This window comes from Mustela erminea, chromosome 3, assembly GCF_009829155.1.
Source record: "Mustela erminea isolate mMusErm1 chromosome 3, mMusErm1.Pri, whole genome shotgun sequence".
Taxonomy (NCBI): Eukaryota; Metazoa; Chordata; class Mammalia; order Carnivora; family Mustelidae; genus Mustela; species Mustela erminea.
The window spans coordinates 100134457-100152568 of record NC_045616.1 but is presented as its reverse complement, the minus strand read 5'-3'; the positions used below and the strand labels follow the sequence as shown (position 1 = coordinate 100152568).

At 51.7% G+C, this 18112-nt stretch overlaps 1 protein-coding gene across 4 annotated transcripts in view; it reads left to right on the top strand.

The window, feature by feature from the left end:
- The window catches only part of CDHR2 (cadherin related family member 2), a 35439-nt gene that overhangs the window by 9941 nt on the left and 7386 nt on the right, over positions 1-18112 (top strand). For all 4 annotated transcript variants that reach the window (XM_032336940.1, XM_032336942.1, XM_032336941.1 and 1 more), the window contains 16 exons: positions 3996-4135; positions 4252-4305; positions 5709-5798; positions 7974-8063; positions 8703-8828; positions 8906-9052; positions 9338-9413; positions 9502-9617; positions 9737-9970; positions 11426-11581; positions 11664-11825; positions 12104-12165; positions 12439-12682; positions 14672-14911; positions 16699-16768; positions 16917-17522. In XM_032336940.1, the coding sequence (XP_032192831.1) occupies positions 3996-4135; positions 4252-4305; positions 5709-5798; positions 7974-8063; positions 8703-8828; positions 8906-9052; positions 9338-9413; positions 9502-9617; positions 9737-9970; positions 11426-11581; positions 11664-11825; positions 12104-12165; positions 12439-12682; positions 14672-14911; positions 16699-16768; positions 16917-17522 (2613 nt within the window). The remainder of the gene's footprint in view (positions 1-3995; positions 4136-4251; positions 4306-5708; positions 5799-7973; positions 8064-8702; positions 8829-8905; positions 9053-9337; positions 9414-9501; positions 9618-9736; positions 9971-11425; positions 11582-11663; positions 11826-12103; positions 12166-12438; positions 12683-14671; positions 14912-16698; positions 16769-16916; positions 17523-18112) is intronic.

Sequence of the window (18112 nt, the reverse complement as noted above, 5' to 3'; positions counted from 1 at the left end):
GAGAGAGGATCCATCTGGGACCGTTCTTTCTCTCCCACCTCTCACACTTGCTAACCTCCCTCCACTCCCTGCTTTTCTCCCCCCTAAACAGGAAGCAGGTCTCAGGCTCAAAGCCTTTCACAGACTTCTCACCGGAAGTGAATATTGTGTTTTACTTCCATTGCCTTTGTTCACAGAGCTGCTTTCTATCTATGGCAAGTGAAATGGATTTCTATTTACAGCCACAATCTAAAGCTTGCTTTTATTTTCTTTTTTGAAAAGATTTTTAAACATTTATTTGAGAGACAGAGAGAACACGCATGGGGACAGGGGCAGAGGGAGAGGGAGAGAGAATCTCAAGCAGACTCTGTACTGAGTGTGGAGCCCAAAGTGGGGCTTGGCCCCGAAACCCTGAGATCATGATCTGAGCTGAAACCAAGAGTCAGACACTTAACTGACTGAACCACCAGGGCATCCCTAAAGCTTATTTAAAATAAATGTATTTACATGAAATGCTAAGTTGATTAAAAAAAGGATCATAAAGAACGAGACACTGGATATGGTAAAGATCACGGCAGCGTACAAGAGGGAATGACATCTGGGAAGCATCGTTTTGGAAGAAGCTGCAGGGACTGAAAACCTAATTCCCAGCAGACAGGATATGGGTTGGGGAAACGGAAATGAAAGATGTCTCCTCAACTCCCCAGCCCTGGGGCTCCTGCACACTCTGCCCTCCGCAACCCTCCCACCCCTGAAACAGAAAACCAATAGCTTTATTGTTCAGAGCAGTGCACCTCCCTCCCCGAGCCAGATCAAATGAGGATCTTTGATAACCACATGGCTCTGCTCTGGGCTTTCTTAAACCAAAGGGCGATTTCCTTCCTCCTGAGATAAATTCTATGGCTCTCTTACCATGGGAAAGCACTTTCTGTGAGATTATTTTTTTCAAGTATGCCATTTAGACTTTCTGTTTTGAAGTATAATATATGTGCAGGAAAGTGCATTGAATCACATGGAATGTTGATTCATCACAACTAGAATGTTGCCAAAAGTTCCAGGTCCCCCTCTCTCGTCCCTTCGGTCACTTACTGTCCTTTCTTCCCTACACAAGTCTTCTTTTCATGACACTAACACTGTACCACAGATCTGTTTCATCAGGCAAACTTTTAAAAAATATATATAGGGGCTCCTGGACGACTCAGCAGATTGGGGCCTCTGCCTTCGGCTCAGGTCATGATCCCAGGGTCCTGGGATGGAGCCCGCCGTCGGGCTCTCTGCTCAGCAGGGAGCCTGCTTCCCCCTCTCTCTCTGCCTGCCTCTGTGCCTATTTGTGATCTCTGTCAAATTAAATAATAATAATAATAATAATAAATTAAAAAATATATAATTATGATGTTTTAAATACCAAGTTTAGTTTAGTGACAAACATACATAATTCTTATTTTTTTTTTAAGGATTTTATTTATTTATTTGATAGAGAGAGAGCACAAGTAGGCAGAGCAGCAGGCAGAGGGAGAGGGAGAAGCAGGCTCTCCAGTGGACCGGGAGCCTGATGCAGACTCAATCCCAGGACCCTTGGATCAGGACCTGAGCCGAAGACAGCTGCTTAAGTGACTGAGCCACCTGGACGCCCCAAACATATATAATTCTTAATATGCAGAGACCTAATATAGGTCTTTTATTTTTATAGATTTTATTGATATGTTACATTTAATTTTTTTTAAAGATTTTGTTTATTTAGTTGACAGAGAGAGACAGTAAGACAGGAAACACAAGCAGGAGAGGAGGGAGAGGGAGAAGGAGACTCCCCACCGAGCAGGGAGCCTGATGTGGGGCTCAATCCCAGGACCCTGAGATCATGGCCTGAGCTGAAGGCAGATGTTTAATAACTGAGCCACCCAGGCACCCCTACATTTAATTTTTTTAGGCCACTTTTTTTTTTAAAGATTTTATTTATTTTATTTGACAGATAGAGATCACAAGTAGGCAGAGAGGCAGGCAGAGAGAGAGGAGGAAGCAGGCTCCCTGCTGAGCGGAAAGCCCGATGCGGGGCTCGATCCCAGGACCCTGGGATCATGACCTGAGCCGAAGGCAGAGGCTTTAACCCACTGAGCCACCCAGGCACCCCTTTAGGCCACTTTTAAAAAAAGGATTTTATTTATTTATTTATTTAGAGAGTGTGTGAGCAGCGGGGAGGGGCAGAGGGAGAGAGAGACTCTCAGGCAGATTCCACACTCAGCACAGAGCCCAGTCCCGGGGCTTGATCCCACAACCCAGATCCCACAACCCCAAGACAACAACCCGAGCTGAAATCAAGAATTGGAGGCTTAATTGATTGACCCATCCAACTCCCCTTCAGGTCAACTTTTAAAGAGCATTTCTGGGACACTTGGGTGGTTCAGTCAGTTAAGCATCTGCCTTTGGCTCAGGTCATGATCCCGGGGTCCTGGAATTGAGTCCCAAATCAGGCTCCCTGCTCAGTGGGAAGCCTGCTTCTCCCTCTCCCACTCTCCCTGCTTGTGTTCCCTCTCTTGCGCTCTCCCTCTCTGTCAAATACATAAATAAAAATCTTAAAAAAAGAAAAAAGAGCATTTCCTCCCTGATGCATGTTTCTATTCCCCCAGTCAAATATATACACGTAAGGGTTTATGCCCATCCACACACCTCCTGGATTTCCTTCGGTATAAAGGCCACATCTTTTTGCACTTTAACTGAATCAGGATTATCTTACCGTTGAGGTAGTCATTTAACACAGAGTGACTTTTCTCCCCCCAGAAGCAGTCATTACATTGATAGTGTGTCTCATAATTGAGGAAACAAAATAGACACCGACATCATCTTTGTAGAATGTTGGTTTGGTGGTCTTCCTGGAGGAGGGGGTCTTGGTGGAGAAGGACTGTAACCAAGCTTTCTGAGGAGTTGTGGGAGGGACTGTTGGGCCAGAGAAGAGCAGCCTCGGGGGCACAGCATGGAACCTGTCGCTGAAGAGCTGTTATGGGCAGGAGGGGTGGGCTGGTCCGCTGAGGCCCTCAGGCTGAGCATGGGGCCGCAGGGTCCCATGGAATTTGTTGTGGCACTTTTGAACTTTATGGGTCCCTGACTCTATATTAAAATTATATTTTATGATATAAATGAAACATTCTTGTAGGTCTCCTAAAAGTCTCATAGGCCCTGGGTTCCATACCTCATGGACAGAACAGATGAGGCCTTTGGGCTCCCACAGCCGGGAGTTACCGGGAAACACACTTTGGGGAAATGGAGCAAGCCCTTGCTAAGGGACAGTTGTCTGACAATGGAAGGAGGTGGCTGAGAAGAGCGTAACGTTTCTCGGTGGCAGAGCAGAGGCTGGGTGGGATAATGGAGGTAAGGTCTTGGAGCAGGGCTGGATGAATCTGTAAAAAGTTTCTTTGAGATTGGAGAGTCGATGGCCTTGGGATCTCCGAGTCCCCCGATATCTCCAAGCCCCTGCCTTGCCCAGGGACATGCCCTCTGGGGCACAGTGAAAGAATGGGGGCCCCTGGCTAGCAGTGGATGCTCACCGGACCAGGTGGTGTTTCTGGCAGGCTCTGAGCAAGCTCTCTGGGTGAAGGGAGGGCTTTGAGGTGACCCAGGCATCCCCAGAGGGACTTCAGGAGTCCCCCGTCCAAGGATGTCCCCAGCAGCTGCAGCCAGACACTTCCCCTCCAGGTGTCTTTGGTCTCCTCTCAAAAAATGCCAGGCAGGGAATTCCAGGGCCAGGAGAAAGGGTGATGCCTGGATCGCAGCCCACCCTGCCATGTCCAGGGCAGAAGGGGTCATCCCCTGGAGGAAATCAGCATGTTGTTATCAAAGCCATTGTGCAGATGCCAAGCAACAAAATCAAACCTGACGTTTATGGCCACCATGGCCAGAGCCCTGGTGGCTGGGAGGTCCCAGATTTTTGCACACAGAGAAGAGAGGCTCCCTAGCCCAGCTCAGCCAGGCCAGTGCTGAAAGAGGTGACCATGGACTGTGGGCATTCCCTGTCCCACCTCCAGGTGCCGAGGCCTTCTGGTTGGTCGCTCAGGACCAGGACAATGATACACTGACCTATGGGATTAGTGGCCCAGATGCCTCCGTCTTCTCTGTCACTCCGACCACCGGGGAAGTGAAGCTGGCTAACCCTCTGGACTATGAGGTAAACGGCAGCAGCCTTGGAAGACCCCAGGAGGGGCATGGGGAGGTGGGGGCCCTCCCTGCGCCCTCACCCCGAGCAGAGGCTCACCTGGGACCTCTTCTCCCTACCTGCTGCAGACCGCCTACTTGCTCCACATCATCATCTCCGTGACCGACCATCACAACAAGCCAGTGAGTTGGAAGTGGGGAGGGGAGGGGAGGTGGCCCTGGAATCGGAGAGCAGGGCACTAGGGGCCCCTCCGGCCTGCATCCCCTACCTCAAGCAAGCAGAGAGGGCCCTAGTTAACAAAAACTGAATTCAATGTTTATTTTCATCTAAATTATACTCATCCATTTTGGGCCACACAATATTACCAAGATTTTAACATTATTATTAATTTACTTTAGTTACACAAAGATCTCACCTACATCATAAGTTTAATTGTATTAATTTATGTTAATACAAATATTAATAAAAAACAAGTGCTAAATACCTCCCTCTCTTAGCTCTTCCGAGGCAGTACTTTCAACTCTCTGGGCTAAACGTGTTGGTGTCAGCACTCAGATTTCTTTTTTTTTTTTTTTTTTTTAAAGATTTTATTTATTTATTTGACAGAGAGAAATCACAAGTAGGCAGAGAGGCAGGCAGAGAGAGAGAGAGGGAAGCAGGCTCCCTGCTGAGCAGAGAGCCCAATGCGGGACTCGATCCCAGGACCCTGAGATCATGACCTGAGCCGAAGGCAGCGGCTTAACCCACTGAGCCACCCAGGCACCCAGCACTCAGATTTCTAAATGACACACTGACACCACTGTACCTTACATCTGTGAAAGTTGAGGATTTTGTCTTTAAAATACACTCCCCAAGCCCTGTCCATTAAGAAAAATCATTTTAAATGAATATATTCTCTTTGTAAACATCTCAAAAGCTGCAGCTCAAGCTTGAGTCCCCTGGGTAGACCCTTCCCAGCCCGCTCCCAGCCAAAACGTCCAGTCACAGTTCTGCCACACCCCTCGCTATGCATTTACATATATATGCATCCCTGGAAGAAAGATTGTAGTTTTGGTGCATTTCTTGAAACCCAGATGGGCTCCTACTGAACATAGTATCTTGAACTGCCCTGTCCAATTCAACAATCAGCTTTGGAGCTCTGCCGTGTCTCCTCATGAGCTGCCCGTTTCTTGTACTATTTTCCATTTGGGGACATACCATGATGCTTTAGCTGGTCTCCTTGGACAGACACTTAGGTTGTCCGCAGCTTAAAACTATGGCAAACACATCTGAAATGAACATTCCTGTAGAAGAACAGACACATTGCAGATTTTTTCAAAATGACCTAATTATGTCTGCAACTTCCTCTGAAATGGTTCTGTAAACATGTGGAGAGAGAGATCAAACAATGGCTAAATCTGGGTGAAGAGTTTTGGGAGTTTTGTGTATATATTCTGGTGTTTGAAATTGTATCAAAAACAAGAGTACCCCAAATATTGCCAAAGTGCTTGAGAAACGAAGCCAACTTGCAGTCTCAGCCAGACACTCCTTTTGTCTTCTCAAGCTCTTGCATTTTCCAGGCTCACTTGAGGTTTCTCACCTGCAGGTGCAGAGGCCAATGCAGGTGATTGTGGAGGATAGAAATGACAATGCTCCTGTTTTCCAGAACACTGGCTTCTCCACCAGCATCAATGAGGTAACATCTGCCCTAGAGGTGTGTGTGTGTGTGTGTGTGTGTGTGTGTGTGTGTGATGCAGGCTTCCCAGAAGCTCTTCTCAGGGTGGAAAGGACCAGAGACAGCCAGCGGGGGGGTCCAGGATCGGGGAAAAGCCCCCCTCAAAAGGGGTAGCTGCAGGAACCAAATTCAGGGGAATGTAACCCCAGGGAATACTTACAGCAACATGTTACAAACAACAAGACTGGATGAGAATGATTCCAGTTATGAAAGCAAATTTTTTTGAAAAACAAAGAGAATTTATTTTTTCATGTATCTGAAAAATTTAGAGGTATACTAACTTCAAGCATGATGAATCCAGGTACTCAAGCCATGCCAGCAAGAAGAGATTTCTCTGGGCACCTGGGTGGCTCAGTGGGTTAAGCCTCTGCCTTCAGCTCAGGTCATGATCCCAGGGTCCTGGGATCGAGGTCCACGTCAGGTTCTCTGTTAAGCAGGGAGCCTGCTTCCCCTCTCTCTCTGCCTGCCTCTCTGCCTACTTGTGATCTCTGTCTGTCAAATAAATAAATAAAATCTTTTAAAAAAAGAAAAAAAGGGAAAAACAAAAAGAAGAGATTTCTCTCTACTTCTCAGCTCTGCTTATCTTGTTGCCTCCATCCTTGGGTAAGAGGGCCATTCTCTCTTGTGGTGATAAGAGAGCAGCTCCACTCTTTGCAAGTTGGACACAGACTGTCTCTTTCTCCATTGTCCTGGCCAAAACTCCAGGATTGACTATCATTGGCCCATTTGGGGTTATGTGCCTATCAACCTAGGGGTGCAGAATACTCTGTTTGGCCAGGTCTACATCATGAGCCACCCCCCTCCCCAGCAGGGGAGGGCAAGCCCACTAGAACCACCTGCATGGGGAGGAGGTTCCCCAGTGGTCCCTGAGCAGCAATCACAACACCACTCCTGGATCTTCATAACCATGTGGCTTTGAAGATGTATGAGGTGTGGGGCCCCACACTAGGTCAGACATAAGACCAGTGAGGTCCAGGCAGCCATTTGACAGACTTTGATGGAGCACCCACTGGATACCAGGCACTGTCCTTGGTGCTGAGACTACCTGGTAAATAAGGCAGACCTAGTCTTACCACCCTCAGTAGCTCGCATTCTAATGAAGAATATCGATAATAATCAATGAAACATTAAATAAGCAGGATTAGGGTGGCTGGGTGGCTCAGTGGCTTAAGCCGCTGCCTTCGGCTCAGGTCATGATCTCAGGGTCCTAGAATCGAGTCCCGCATCCGGCTCTCTGCTCAGCAGGGAGCCTGCTTCCCTCTCTCTCTCTGCCTGCCTCTCTGTCTACTTGTGATCTCTCTCTGTCAAATAAATAAATAAAATTTTAAAAATAAATAAATAAATAAGCAGGATTATTTCAGGTGGCATTAAGCTCCACGAGGAGCATAAAACAGGGTAAAATGAAAGAAAGTGACATGGAAGGGGGCTGGCTCAGGTTGAGTGACCAGGAAAGGCTTTTCTGAGTAGGTGACATCTGAACAGAGACCTACATGGCAAGAAGGCGCCAACTGTGGGATGTTCCAGGGGAAGAATGTTCCAGGCAGGGGAACAGCAGATTCAATGGCTCTGAGCTGGGAATGAATTTGGAGTGTTCTAGGCATAGCCAGGAAGCTGGTGTGAATGGAGGATAGAAGGTGAGGAGAAGGTGAGCTCAGAGAATTAGCCAGTGGCCTGACCTCAAAGGGCTATAGAAGCAGGGTGGATTGCATTCTGGGGAACCATTGCGGGGGGGTTAGCACAAGAGTAATGTGGTCTGATTCATGATTTTCAAAGATCACGTTGGCCACTGTGTGGAAATACTGAAAGTGTGGACAGGTCACAGGGGGCAAAGGCTTCCCCAGAGAACCTTCCAGCTCTGCAGAGTGCTGTCTGGAATGTACTGCTGTAGGCTGTAGAAAGCCCACAGGAAGAGCTGGGGAGTGGCACATCCTTGGTTCTGGAATGACTGTACTCTGTTCCCTGCCATCTCCCCAACAAACTGTCTCCAGAGGCCTAGCCCAGGTGGGAAAGAAAGGGGAACACTGGGTTTCAGGCTCTAGAAGGTGTTATGTTTATGGTACAACTGGGGACACAAGCTCGGGGGGTGGACATGAGTGCTCGGTCATGGAGGGGATGGATTGGAATTCCTCATTACAGACCCTGCCAGTCGGCTCCCTGGTATTCTCTGTGCTGGCCAAGGACCCAGACACGGGGTCTGCAGGAGTGGTGGTGTACTCCATAGAGAAGGTGAGCATGGGCCAGTCCTGTGGGAATATGGGCCCCACTGCCTCTCATGGCCACCAGGGGGCAGCATGTCACACACAGCCTACAGGAACCTTGAGTGTTGGGGTGAGGACAGGGTCTTAGTGGTGGCCCAGCCCCCGGCTTCCAAACCTTTTGCTGGCCCCCTCTGAACTTCAATTGGCCAAGCTACTTAAGGGTCCCTTCTGTGGACAGGACCCTTCTTCCCTTCTTCCCCACCCTTTTGCCTGGGGCACTGTCTGCATCCCTGTTGGGTTTGTGTGACATCACCAGGTGTCTGATACACAGAAGACGAAATTGAGAAGTACAGTGTCTTGTCCAAGGTCACACAGACAGCGGGGGCTGTGACCCCAGTTCTCCTGAAGACAAGTTTGCTAGCTATATTTGCTAGCTATAGCTTCTGTCTCCCAAGTGCCTATGATGAGCCTAGCACATTCATTACCCCATTTGACTTTCCTCTCAACCCGCTGCTGACATATCTGAGCTCATTTCCCAGAGGTGGAAACTGAGGCTCAGAGAGGTTATGTGACCTGGTGAGGGTGGTAGGGCTGATCAATAGCAGAGCTAGGGTTCAAGTCCCAGTCTGTCTGAAAGAGGTTCTGGCTTGACTGTGCTCTGCCCTAGGTCATCCCTAGCACTGAGGAGAGCCAGCACCTCTTCAAGATCTTACCCAATGGCTCCATCATCCTCAACGGCAGCCTCAGCTACAACAACAAGAGTGCCTTCTATCAGCTGGAGCTGAAGGCCTCTGTGAGTGGGGGTGGAGGAGCAGATGGAGGGGCCCCACAACCTGAGGCCTGGCCTTACGGAGACCTGTTTCCCCACAGGACTCAGGTGGCATATACAACAACACCTTCATCATCCGCAACTCTTCACATGTCTTCCTGTTCATCTCTGTGGTCGATGAGCCAGACCTGGACCCCCAGTTTGTCAGGGAGATTTACTCAGCCTCTGTGGCTGAGGATGCACCCCAGGTGTGCCAGAGGACCTGGGGGGGTCTGGGTGGACACAAGAGGCAGGGAAAGGGGGTGCCTGGGTGGCTCAGTGGGTTAAGGCTCTGCCTTCGGCTCGGGTCATGATCTCAGGGTCCTGGAATCGAACCCCACATTAGGCCCTCTGCTCAGCGGGGAGCCTGCTTCTTCCTCTCTCTCTGCCTACTTGTGATCTCTGTCTGTCAAATAAATAAATAAAATCTTTAAAAAAAAAAAAAGAGGCAGAAAAAGGGCCTGGGACTCTGATTCAGCTGGTTCTCTGCACAGGGAGAATCGGTGCTGAAGGTAGAGGCTGTGGATAGTGACAAAGGCATTAATGACCCGGTGACCTACAGCATTTCCAGTGAGAATGGGGGAGTTCCCAGGTGGAGGAAGGGATGGGGGCTCTGCCAGAGCTACTGGAAGCAGCAGCTCCCACTGCCTCTCTCCAGACTCCACAATGCCCGGCTGGTTTGACATCGGGCCGGATGGGGTGATCAGGGTCACCGGTTCCCTGGACCGTGAGCAGCTGCTGGAGGAGGATGAGGAGGTGAAGGTGCAGGTCACGGTGAGTGAGGGGTCCATTGCTTCTTTTGTACCCGAACTTCAACTTCTGACCTTTGATCTCTGTTCACTCTGAGCCTTGGTTCTCTGACCTCTGCTTTCTGGCTTCTGCTCGGGTCCCAGGCCACCGAGATGCGCCCCAACATCTATGGACAAAATGCCAAGGTGAGCACATGGGTCACGCTGATGGTGACAGATGTCAATGACCACAAACCTGAGTTCTACAACTGCAGCCTCCCGGCCTGCACCTTCTCCCCCCAAGAGGCCCAAGTCAACTTCACCGGCTACGTGGATGAGCATGCCTCCACCCGCATCCCCATCGACAGCCTCACCATGGTGGTCTACGACCCAGACAAGGTAGGGGCGCCCAGGCAAGGGGTGGCTGGGTGAGGGTCATGGTGGGAGATGGCTAGGGGAGATGGTGGGGAGTGACCCATAGAACAAGGTACCCAGGGGCGCCTGGGTGGCTCAGTCGTTAAGCGTCTGCCTTCGGCTCAGGTCATGATCCCAGGGTTCTGGGATCGAGCCCCGCATCAGGCTCCCTGCTCAGCGGGAAGCTTGCTTCTCCCTTTCCCACTCCCTCTGCTTGTGTTCCCTCTCTCGCTATGTCTCTTTCTATCAAATAAATAAATAAAAATCTTAAAAAAAAAAATAAAAAGAACAAGGTACCCAGATGCGAAGTGGGGAGGGAGCAGAGGGTGGGGGGTGGTGGTAATGGTCATGACCAGCGGTGGAAAATCGAAGTTGTTCAGTGACATTTGGAAATGTTGGGTGATGTTACACCGATGTGTAGTTTTGTGCTCAGGGCAGTGCTAGGTGCTGGTAAGCAGAAAGACAACACTGAGTGGGGGTTGATATTTTGCTAGGTAATGTTGAGTGGCGTCGAGGAGAGGGTGGTGATGGGTGCTTGGTGAAGTTGAGGGATGTTGAGGGATGTGGCAGTGTTGAGCATAAAGTAGCCTAAGTGGGTGTGAAGTTGGAGGTGTATTCTTTTTATTTTTTATTTTTCTTTTTATTTTTTTTAAGATTTTATTTATTTATTTGACAGACAGAGATCACAAGTAGGCAGAGAGGCAGGCAGAGAGAGAGAGAGAGGAGGAAGCAGACTCCCTGCTGAGCAGAGAGCCCGATGTGGGGCTCGATCCCAGGACCCTGGGAACATGACCTGAGCTGAAGGCAGAGGCTTTAACCCACTGAGCCACCCAGGCGCCCCTGGAGGTGTATTCTTAAGTGGACATTGATACTGAGTGGTGGGCAGTCTGGGTGGTATTGAACAATGACTACCTATAGACAATGTTTGGTAGTATTTGGTGATATTGAGTTGGTACAATATGTGGGTGGAGGAGGTGTCGGGTGGTGGTAGATGGGCAGGTGTGTTGAGTTGGTGGTTGGCGTTGAGTGGAGTGGAAAGGGTGTGGAATGGAGGGTGATGTGGGTAATGGGGTGACTTTGGATGTTGCTGGTGGTTGGTGTTGGTATGGTGGCCGACTGTGTTGAGTGGGGGTTGGTAAAGAAGACCCAGGAATGTCTTCTGGGAGTGAGGGGAATGTGCCCAGGCTCTGTCTTTCCAGCCCAAACCAGGAGCCCAGTCACCTGCAGACGTCTTCTAATGAGCCCACCTTTGCAGGGAACAGTGAGCATCCCGGCTTCCCCAGGTTCCTCTTGCCGCAGTCTCTTGAGAGCCTCCCCTCATGGGACTTCAGAGGCAGGGCCTCCTGACATAGGGACCTACAGCCAGGATTAGGGGCAAGGGGCAGGGTGGTGCATTGCAGGGGTTGGGGTCTCTACTATACCTTAAACCCATCTCCACAGGGCAGCAATGGCACCTTCCTGCTATCTGTGGGGGGACCTGATGCTGAAGCCTTCAGCGTCTCCCCAGATCGGGCAGCAGGCTCCACAGACGTGCAGGTGTTGGTGAGAGCCCCCGAGCTGGTGGACTATGAGGATAAGACAGTGATGCTGGTGCAGGTGAGGGGTGTTCTGGGCCAGCAGGGAGCCCAGCCCATGGGCCCTCTGGTCCCCACACTGCTGATTCTTCCTCTATCCTCAGGTCGTGGCTACTGACTCAGTCAGTGGGAACGCCTCCATCGCCCTGGTGACCATCCACCTTAGAGACATTAATGACCACCGGCCCACATTCCCCTACAGCTTTTACAACCTCAGTATCTGGGAGCACAGTGCAGACGGCACTGTGGTCACCGACAGCATTCATGTGAGTGAGGGTGACCCTGTGGGGCTGGCCTCGGTGAGACACGAAGAAACACGGACCTGGGGACCGTGACCCTGCCCGTGTCTATCATCTGATGTCCTAAGGCTCGAGCCAGCATGCATGCGTGTGTGTGGGGGGTGTCTATTTGTGAATCGAAGTGTGTCAGGCGTTCTCCCTTTGTGACAGGAAGCAGTACAGTCCTGTCCCCTTTGAGCGATTGGCTGGCAGCGAGTACCATCATTTCCAAACCATGTCCCATTGTCTAACTCTCTGCCCCACAGGCCTTTGACCCTGACACAGGAGAGGGGGGCCGCATCACCTACAGCCTGCTTCCAGGGAACGGGTAAGGTCTCAGGGTGGGCGGAGGGGGGCGCAGCAGGCAGATGAGCGGGGCCAGGGCCTGCCTCGCTGCCTTGCTGTGGGGCTAGGATGCAGGCAAACTCTAGGACACCCAGTTCCATTTCAATTTCAGATAAACAACAGATAATCTGTTTAGTATAAGTGGATGGCAAATATCGCAGGGGACATACTTCAATATTTTTGACAGTTTATCTGAGATTCTAACTCAAGTGGGCATCCTGTATTTTTGTTGGCTCCCTCTGGCCACGCTGCACAGGGCAGACATCTTTGAGGTGGACCAGGACTCAGGCACAGTGACAGTGAGGAATGGTGAGGCGTTGGACCGAGAGAAGCAGGCCGAGTACTACCTGACGTTGCAGGCCATGGACGGCGGGAACTTGTCAGCCTCCACTACGCTGCACATTGTCCTGCTGGACATCAACGACAACAGGCCTGTGGTCAGCGGCTCCTACAACATCTTTGTGCAGGAGGAGGAGGGTGACGTCTTTGTGACCATCCAGGTGCGGATAGGACAGGGACGGGCTCTGTGATCATGGCGGCCCTGGGTTGGAATCTGGGCTCTCCTCTGTGGTTCCTGAGAAAGTTAATCCATCTCGCGGGCCTCTGTCTCCTCTTTGGAAAATGAGGACAATCATGGTCCTTGTTCCCAGGGTCACTGGGGATCCATGAGATAATATGTGTAAAGTGTTCAGCACAAAGCCCAGCACAGAGCACGCACTCAAAAATATATTGGCCCCTTTAATTCCAGCCCCTCTCTCATTCCAGAAAGGATTTGAGGTGACTTTGATTAAAAATTCAGGTAAAAAAAATTGGAGAAATAAGGAAAAAGAGAAAATGAGAGTGGTGTTGCTAATGGGCACAAAAGTAAAGTTAGAACAGAGAACCATGCTACTGACAGGAGGGCAGCTGAACATTCAGTTCTGAGCTTTCTGATGGCCAGTGCAAAAAGGGAAATAACAGCGGCCAGGTTCACAGAGTCTATGAGATAAAAACCCATGGTTGGCTCCAAAGACATATCAGAGACACGTGTCTCCCAGAGTCATCTGAAAAGGGGGCCTTGGAAGAATTGGGAAAGAAACCAGGTGCTCAGAATGACAATCATGTGGCCTCAGAGCGCTCTCCCACTCCTGGAGCTGTGAGGTTTCCAGAGCACATTCCCATCTCTGGTGTCTTGATTGACCTGGGAAGTAGATGCTCTGATGGTCCCCAGGTCACAGAAGGGGAACCCTGAGGCTCAGAGAAGTTCAGCGACTTTTTTGGGTGGCATAGCCAATAGGTGGCAGCCCTGAAGCCAGAGCACAGAACTTTCTGCCAGGGAAACCTGGGCCTTTGCTTCTTGCTCCTCTGGTCTGTGGGTTCCTTGGGGCAGGAGCATTTCAGATCTGCTGCTGTAACTAATAGGAGCCCTGAGACGCGCTTGGTGAATTAACTGGCCTGAATTCAAAGTGCTAAGAGGGGAAAAGACAGGATCAGGCTACTGGAAAAATCATCTCTGGCTGTCTGTAGGGGAGGCATTTAATAAACAACATCCCAAAGGATCTGAGATGAAAGAATGGGGGAGGGTGTGTGTGTGGGGGGAAGAGTAGCCCAGCTCCGGATTCAAAGAATGGGGGAGGGTGTGTGTGGGTTCCAAGTCAGAGTAGCCCAGCTCCGGATTCAAAGCCACGTTTGCCGAAGAACCTGCTATGCACTAGGCTCTCTGCTGGGTCCTTGTCCTCTGAGACGAATCCACCATAATGCCCGCCACACAGGACTCTCAGTTAGGGGAAGAGCGCTGGAGAGTCACCCAAGGGTGTCACTTGTGTTGTGCTGAAGATAGCTCAGGGGACGTGGAGGCCCAGGGGAATCACCAGCCTGGCCCGGAGTCAGGCAGAGGGGCATAGAGGGGAAGGCCTATGCAAAGGCCCGGGAGCATGATGGAACCTGCTGTAGTCTTCATGCTGGGTCACCCCAAAGGCAAACCAAGCACACGTTCAGGACGCTGTCAGGACAAGAACACACACACACACACACACACAGGAGTTGGGTGAAGAATCAATCAGCTGTTTTACAGCACTAAAGTAGTCGTTGTGGGAAAATCAGAATCTTGTTGGACTTCACCCCAGTTTACACTTGTTTGCTTTTGACTTTTGAGTATCTATGATATGCTGCCCCATGCCTCCTGTCCACTAGGACCTCAGCTCCCTAAGGGCACTGTCTTGATCATGGCTCTAGTGTCTAGAACGGGGCCGGACACCTGGGATTGTGCAGTAAATGTCTGTGGGATCGAGGAACGAGCTCAGGGCTGAATACCTCAGAATCCTGCAAGCTGTTGATGTGACCCTCCTTGATGGGACACTGAGGCCGAGAGATGAGCCTGTGTCCCACCGGCTTTAGGCCTGGTTACTGTCCTTGTGGGCCGGTGCTGGAGGGGAAGGCCAGGCTGCAGGGGAGGTGCTGGGGAGCTGGGAAGCCCTGATAACTGATGCTGGATGCTGGTTCTCGCATAGGCTCGGGACGATGACCAGCCCGACAACAACAACAGCCGTCTGCATTTCAGCCTGCTGCCCGGCGCCTACAGCCATAACTTCTCGGTAGACCCCGATAAAGGGATCCTCAGGAACCTGGGGCCCCTGGACCGAGAGGCCATTGAACCTGCCCTGGGGGGCCGAATCGTGCTGACTTTGCTTGTGTCTGACTGCGGCAAGCCGGTCCTCAGCACTGAAGTCAACGTCACCATTAACGTGGAGGTGAGGCCTGGCTCAGCTGCGGGCAGGATGCCAGGATGGGTCCCGTGTTAGGGAGCTCCCAACAGGTGCCCGGCACCCCCACACCTCCAGCTGGAGTCACATTTCTGCCCTTTGTGGTAGGGTGGGCAAGAGAGTTCTGGAAGCAGGCCTCTTGGGTTAGGATTCTGGCTCTGTTGTGGGGCTTTAGGCAACCTCTCAGCCTTTCTGTGCCCTCAAGTTCCTCATCTGTAAAATGGTGACAAAAATGCCAGAAAGGGAGTTAACGAGTGGAAGGTGCTTTGCAGAGTGCCGGACCCAGGGGAGGTCCTCAGTGTTTCCATTTGCCCCCCAATTCCATGGTTTTACTCTCCCCAGTTTGGGTCACTTGCGGTCAACAGAGTTCTGGGAACAGATGATCCCCCTTATGATGTATCAGGTCATCACAAGGTCGGGAGCCTAGTGACGTCACAACACCCATGTGGTCCACCTCTCTTCATGTATGGGGGCATGTCATCATCTCACATCAGCATGACAAGTAGGATGAGTGCAGGACAATCACATATTTTGAGAGAGGAGAGAGAGAGACCACATTCACACTGACTGCTATCACAGTATATCGTTACCATTGTTCTATTTAGTATTAGTTATTGTTGATCTCTTCCTATGCCTAATTTGTAAATTAAACTTTATCACGGTATGTTTGCTCAGGAAAAAAAAAAATAGCGCGTACAGGGCTCAGTACCAGGTTCCAGGCATCTGCTGGGGAGTCTTGGAACGTTTCTCCCACAGATAAGGCAGGAACTATTTACTCTTGGTTCTAGCTATAATTCACGAAGTTCTACTGAAACTCTCCTATCGCCTCACCACCATTCACAGGCAAAGAGAAGGGGTGAAAATCAGCATTTACAGGGTTTACTACATACCTGGCCCTGCAAGATAGAGATGGTGAATACCATTTTATTGATCAAGAAACTGAGGCACGGAGGGTGAGAGTCTTGCCTAGAGCCACAGAATGGGGTTTTGAACCCGATCTGTCTGGTTCTTAGGCTGCCACCAGCTCCCAGGGCACCTTCCTCTAAAGAAGTGTTGTAACAAATGTGTGCCTCTCCAATGTCTATGATGTGGATGGTGCCCCCTAGGCCTGTGGAGTGCATAGCCTGCACCACCCCACAGGGCAGCCCTGTGTGTCACTGGGTTGGGATGTCCCCGTCTGGCCTAGCTTGACTCACCATGTCTTGGATTTATTCTGTTGGTCTCACTGTTTCCACAAAGGCCCATGGCCCAGGCTTTCCCTTGTCCCCTCTTTTTGCCTATCCTTCCTGAGCTCAGCTGACCCCAGGACCCTTGCTCTGTGCTCAGGCAGAGCTGAACTCCAGGAGCCTGCCAAGGCTCAGGCCTGGTCCTGGCCTTAGACTGTCTTCCATTCTTGCCTACCCTCTCCGGCCCTGGCCACCTACACCTACAGAGACTGACACTGTCTGGCTGGGCCAGACGGGGACGCCGATAGGAGCTCAACTCCCCTTCTGGAAAGTGGAGTCTGAGATGGCTCTGAGTCGTGGTCAGAGAAGCAGGGAGGAGTGGGGCCACCCCACAGGGGTGGTGCAGGCTGTGCCTGTGAGCTCCAGGTGTGCGCCCTGGCCTGGTTCTGTCCTCTCAGAGGCACTTTTCTCACTGGTGAAGTGCGGAGATGCTGACAGAGAGTCTGTGCCTTGGGTCAGAGGAAACACGAGCTTCTCAGACTGGCTCTGGGGAGACCGAACCGTGGGGGCTCCTGAGGTTCATGTGCTCAGAATTTCCTTTGCCTGCAGGACATTAATGACAACCTGCCCATCTTCAACCAGTCCGTCTACTCCTTCTCAGTGAAGGAGAGGGACCAAGGTAAGTCCTCTCTGGGTCAGGCCGGGCACTGGGGCAGGGGCCAGGCGAGGTGTTGAATCCCTCCCGGGGGCACTTGAGGGAGGCGAGGGCAGGGGAAGCCTCCGGTGGCTGCGCCCGGGGTCCCTGTGCAGTCTGCCCTCCTCCACAGGCGAGCTGGTGGGTGTGGTGACTGCCTGGGACGCGGATCAGACGGAAGCTAACAACCGCATCAGCTTCCTCCTGTCGGGGAGCGGCGCCAACAACTTCGTGCTGCGTGGCTTGGTGCTGGGGTCCGGGTGGGCTGAGGGCTGCCTCTGGCTGCCCTCAGATGTGAGCCTGGACTATGAGACACAGGCCTCCTACAATCTGACTGTGAGTGCTGAGAACCCAGACCCCCACGGGAGAGAGGCCACAGCAGGAGTCTCTGTGGCCGTGGAGGACGTGAACGATGAGCCCCCCACTCTGGACCCAGCCTCCCTCCAGGGCATCCGGGTCTCTGAGAATGGCTCACAGCATGGCCTGGTGGCCCAGGTGGTGGTCTGGGACGTGGATACCTTGTCCCAGCTGGAGATACAACTTGTGAACGTCGTCTGTACCAAGGCCGGGGTCAACGTGGGCAGCCTGTGCCGTGGCTGGTTCTCCGTGCTGGCCAATGGCTCAGTGTTTATCAGTCAGAGTGAGGCCATCGACTATGAGTCCTGTGACCTGGTCACGCTGGTTGTGCGGGCCTGGGACATCACCACGGACCCCCGCTTCCTGGCCCACAGTGACAACGGTGAGGTGGCCCAGCCTGCAGGGCCCAGGAGGCTGCTGCACAGGGGCCAGGCCACATGTAAAGCATTTAGCATGGTGCCTGGCCCAGAGCCACTTGTGAGGCAGGGTGAAGGGGAGGGCAGCTGTCACCGTGCTCGTAGCCCACCTCTGACTGTGGATGCTAGAGGAACCGCACTAACAGCTAGCCTACTCCGAGACCGTCCTGCCCCTGAGAGCTGTGCCAGGCACCATAAAAGTCCTCCTGTGTGTCCTTCCAACACTACTGGTAGGCTAGGTGACCCTGTTCAATTTTACAGATGAGGAAACTGAGGCACACAGTGCCAGTAACCTAGCTTACACAGCTAACGAGTAAGAGGTGGGACATTCCCCGGCCGGGCTCAGTCCTTGCCGGATGACCTTGGACAAGTGCTCCCCTCTCTGAAGTATGGGGAGGATACTTCCTGCCACAAAGGCCAGAGGAAACTGAGTGGGCATCCCTGGGCAGGAGCAGGGGAGGGGGGGTGTATGGGAGATGCGTGGGAGGGAGGCAGCAGAAAGCATGGCTGAGGCCCAGGCCTTCTGGGTCAGGCCTTGACCCAGAGGCCAGAACCA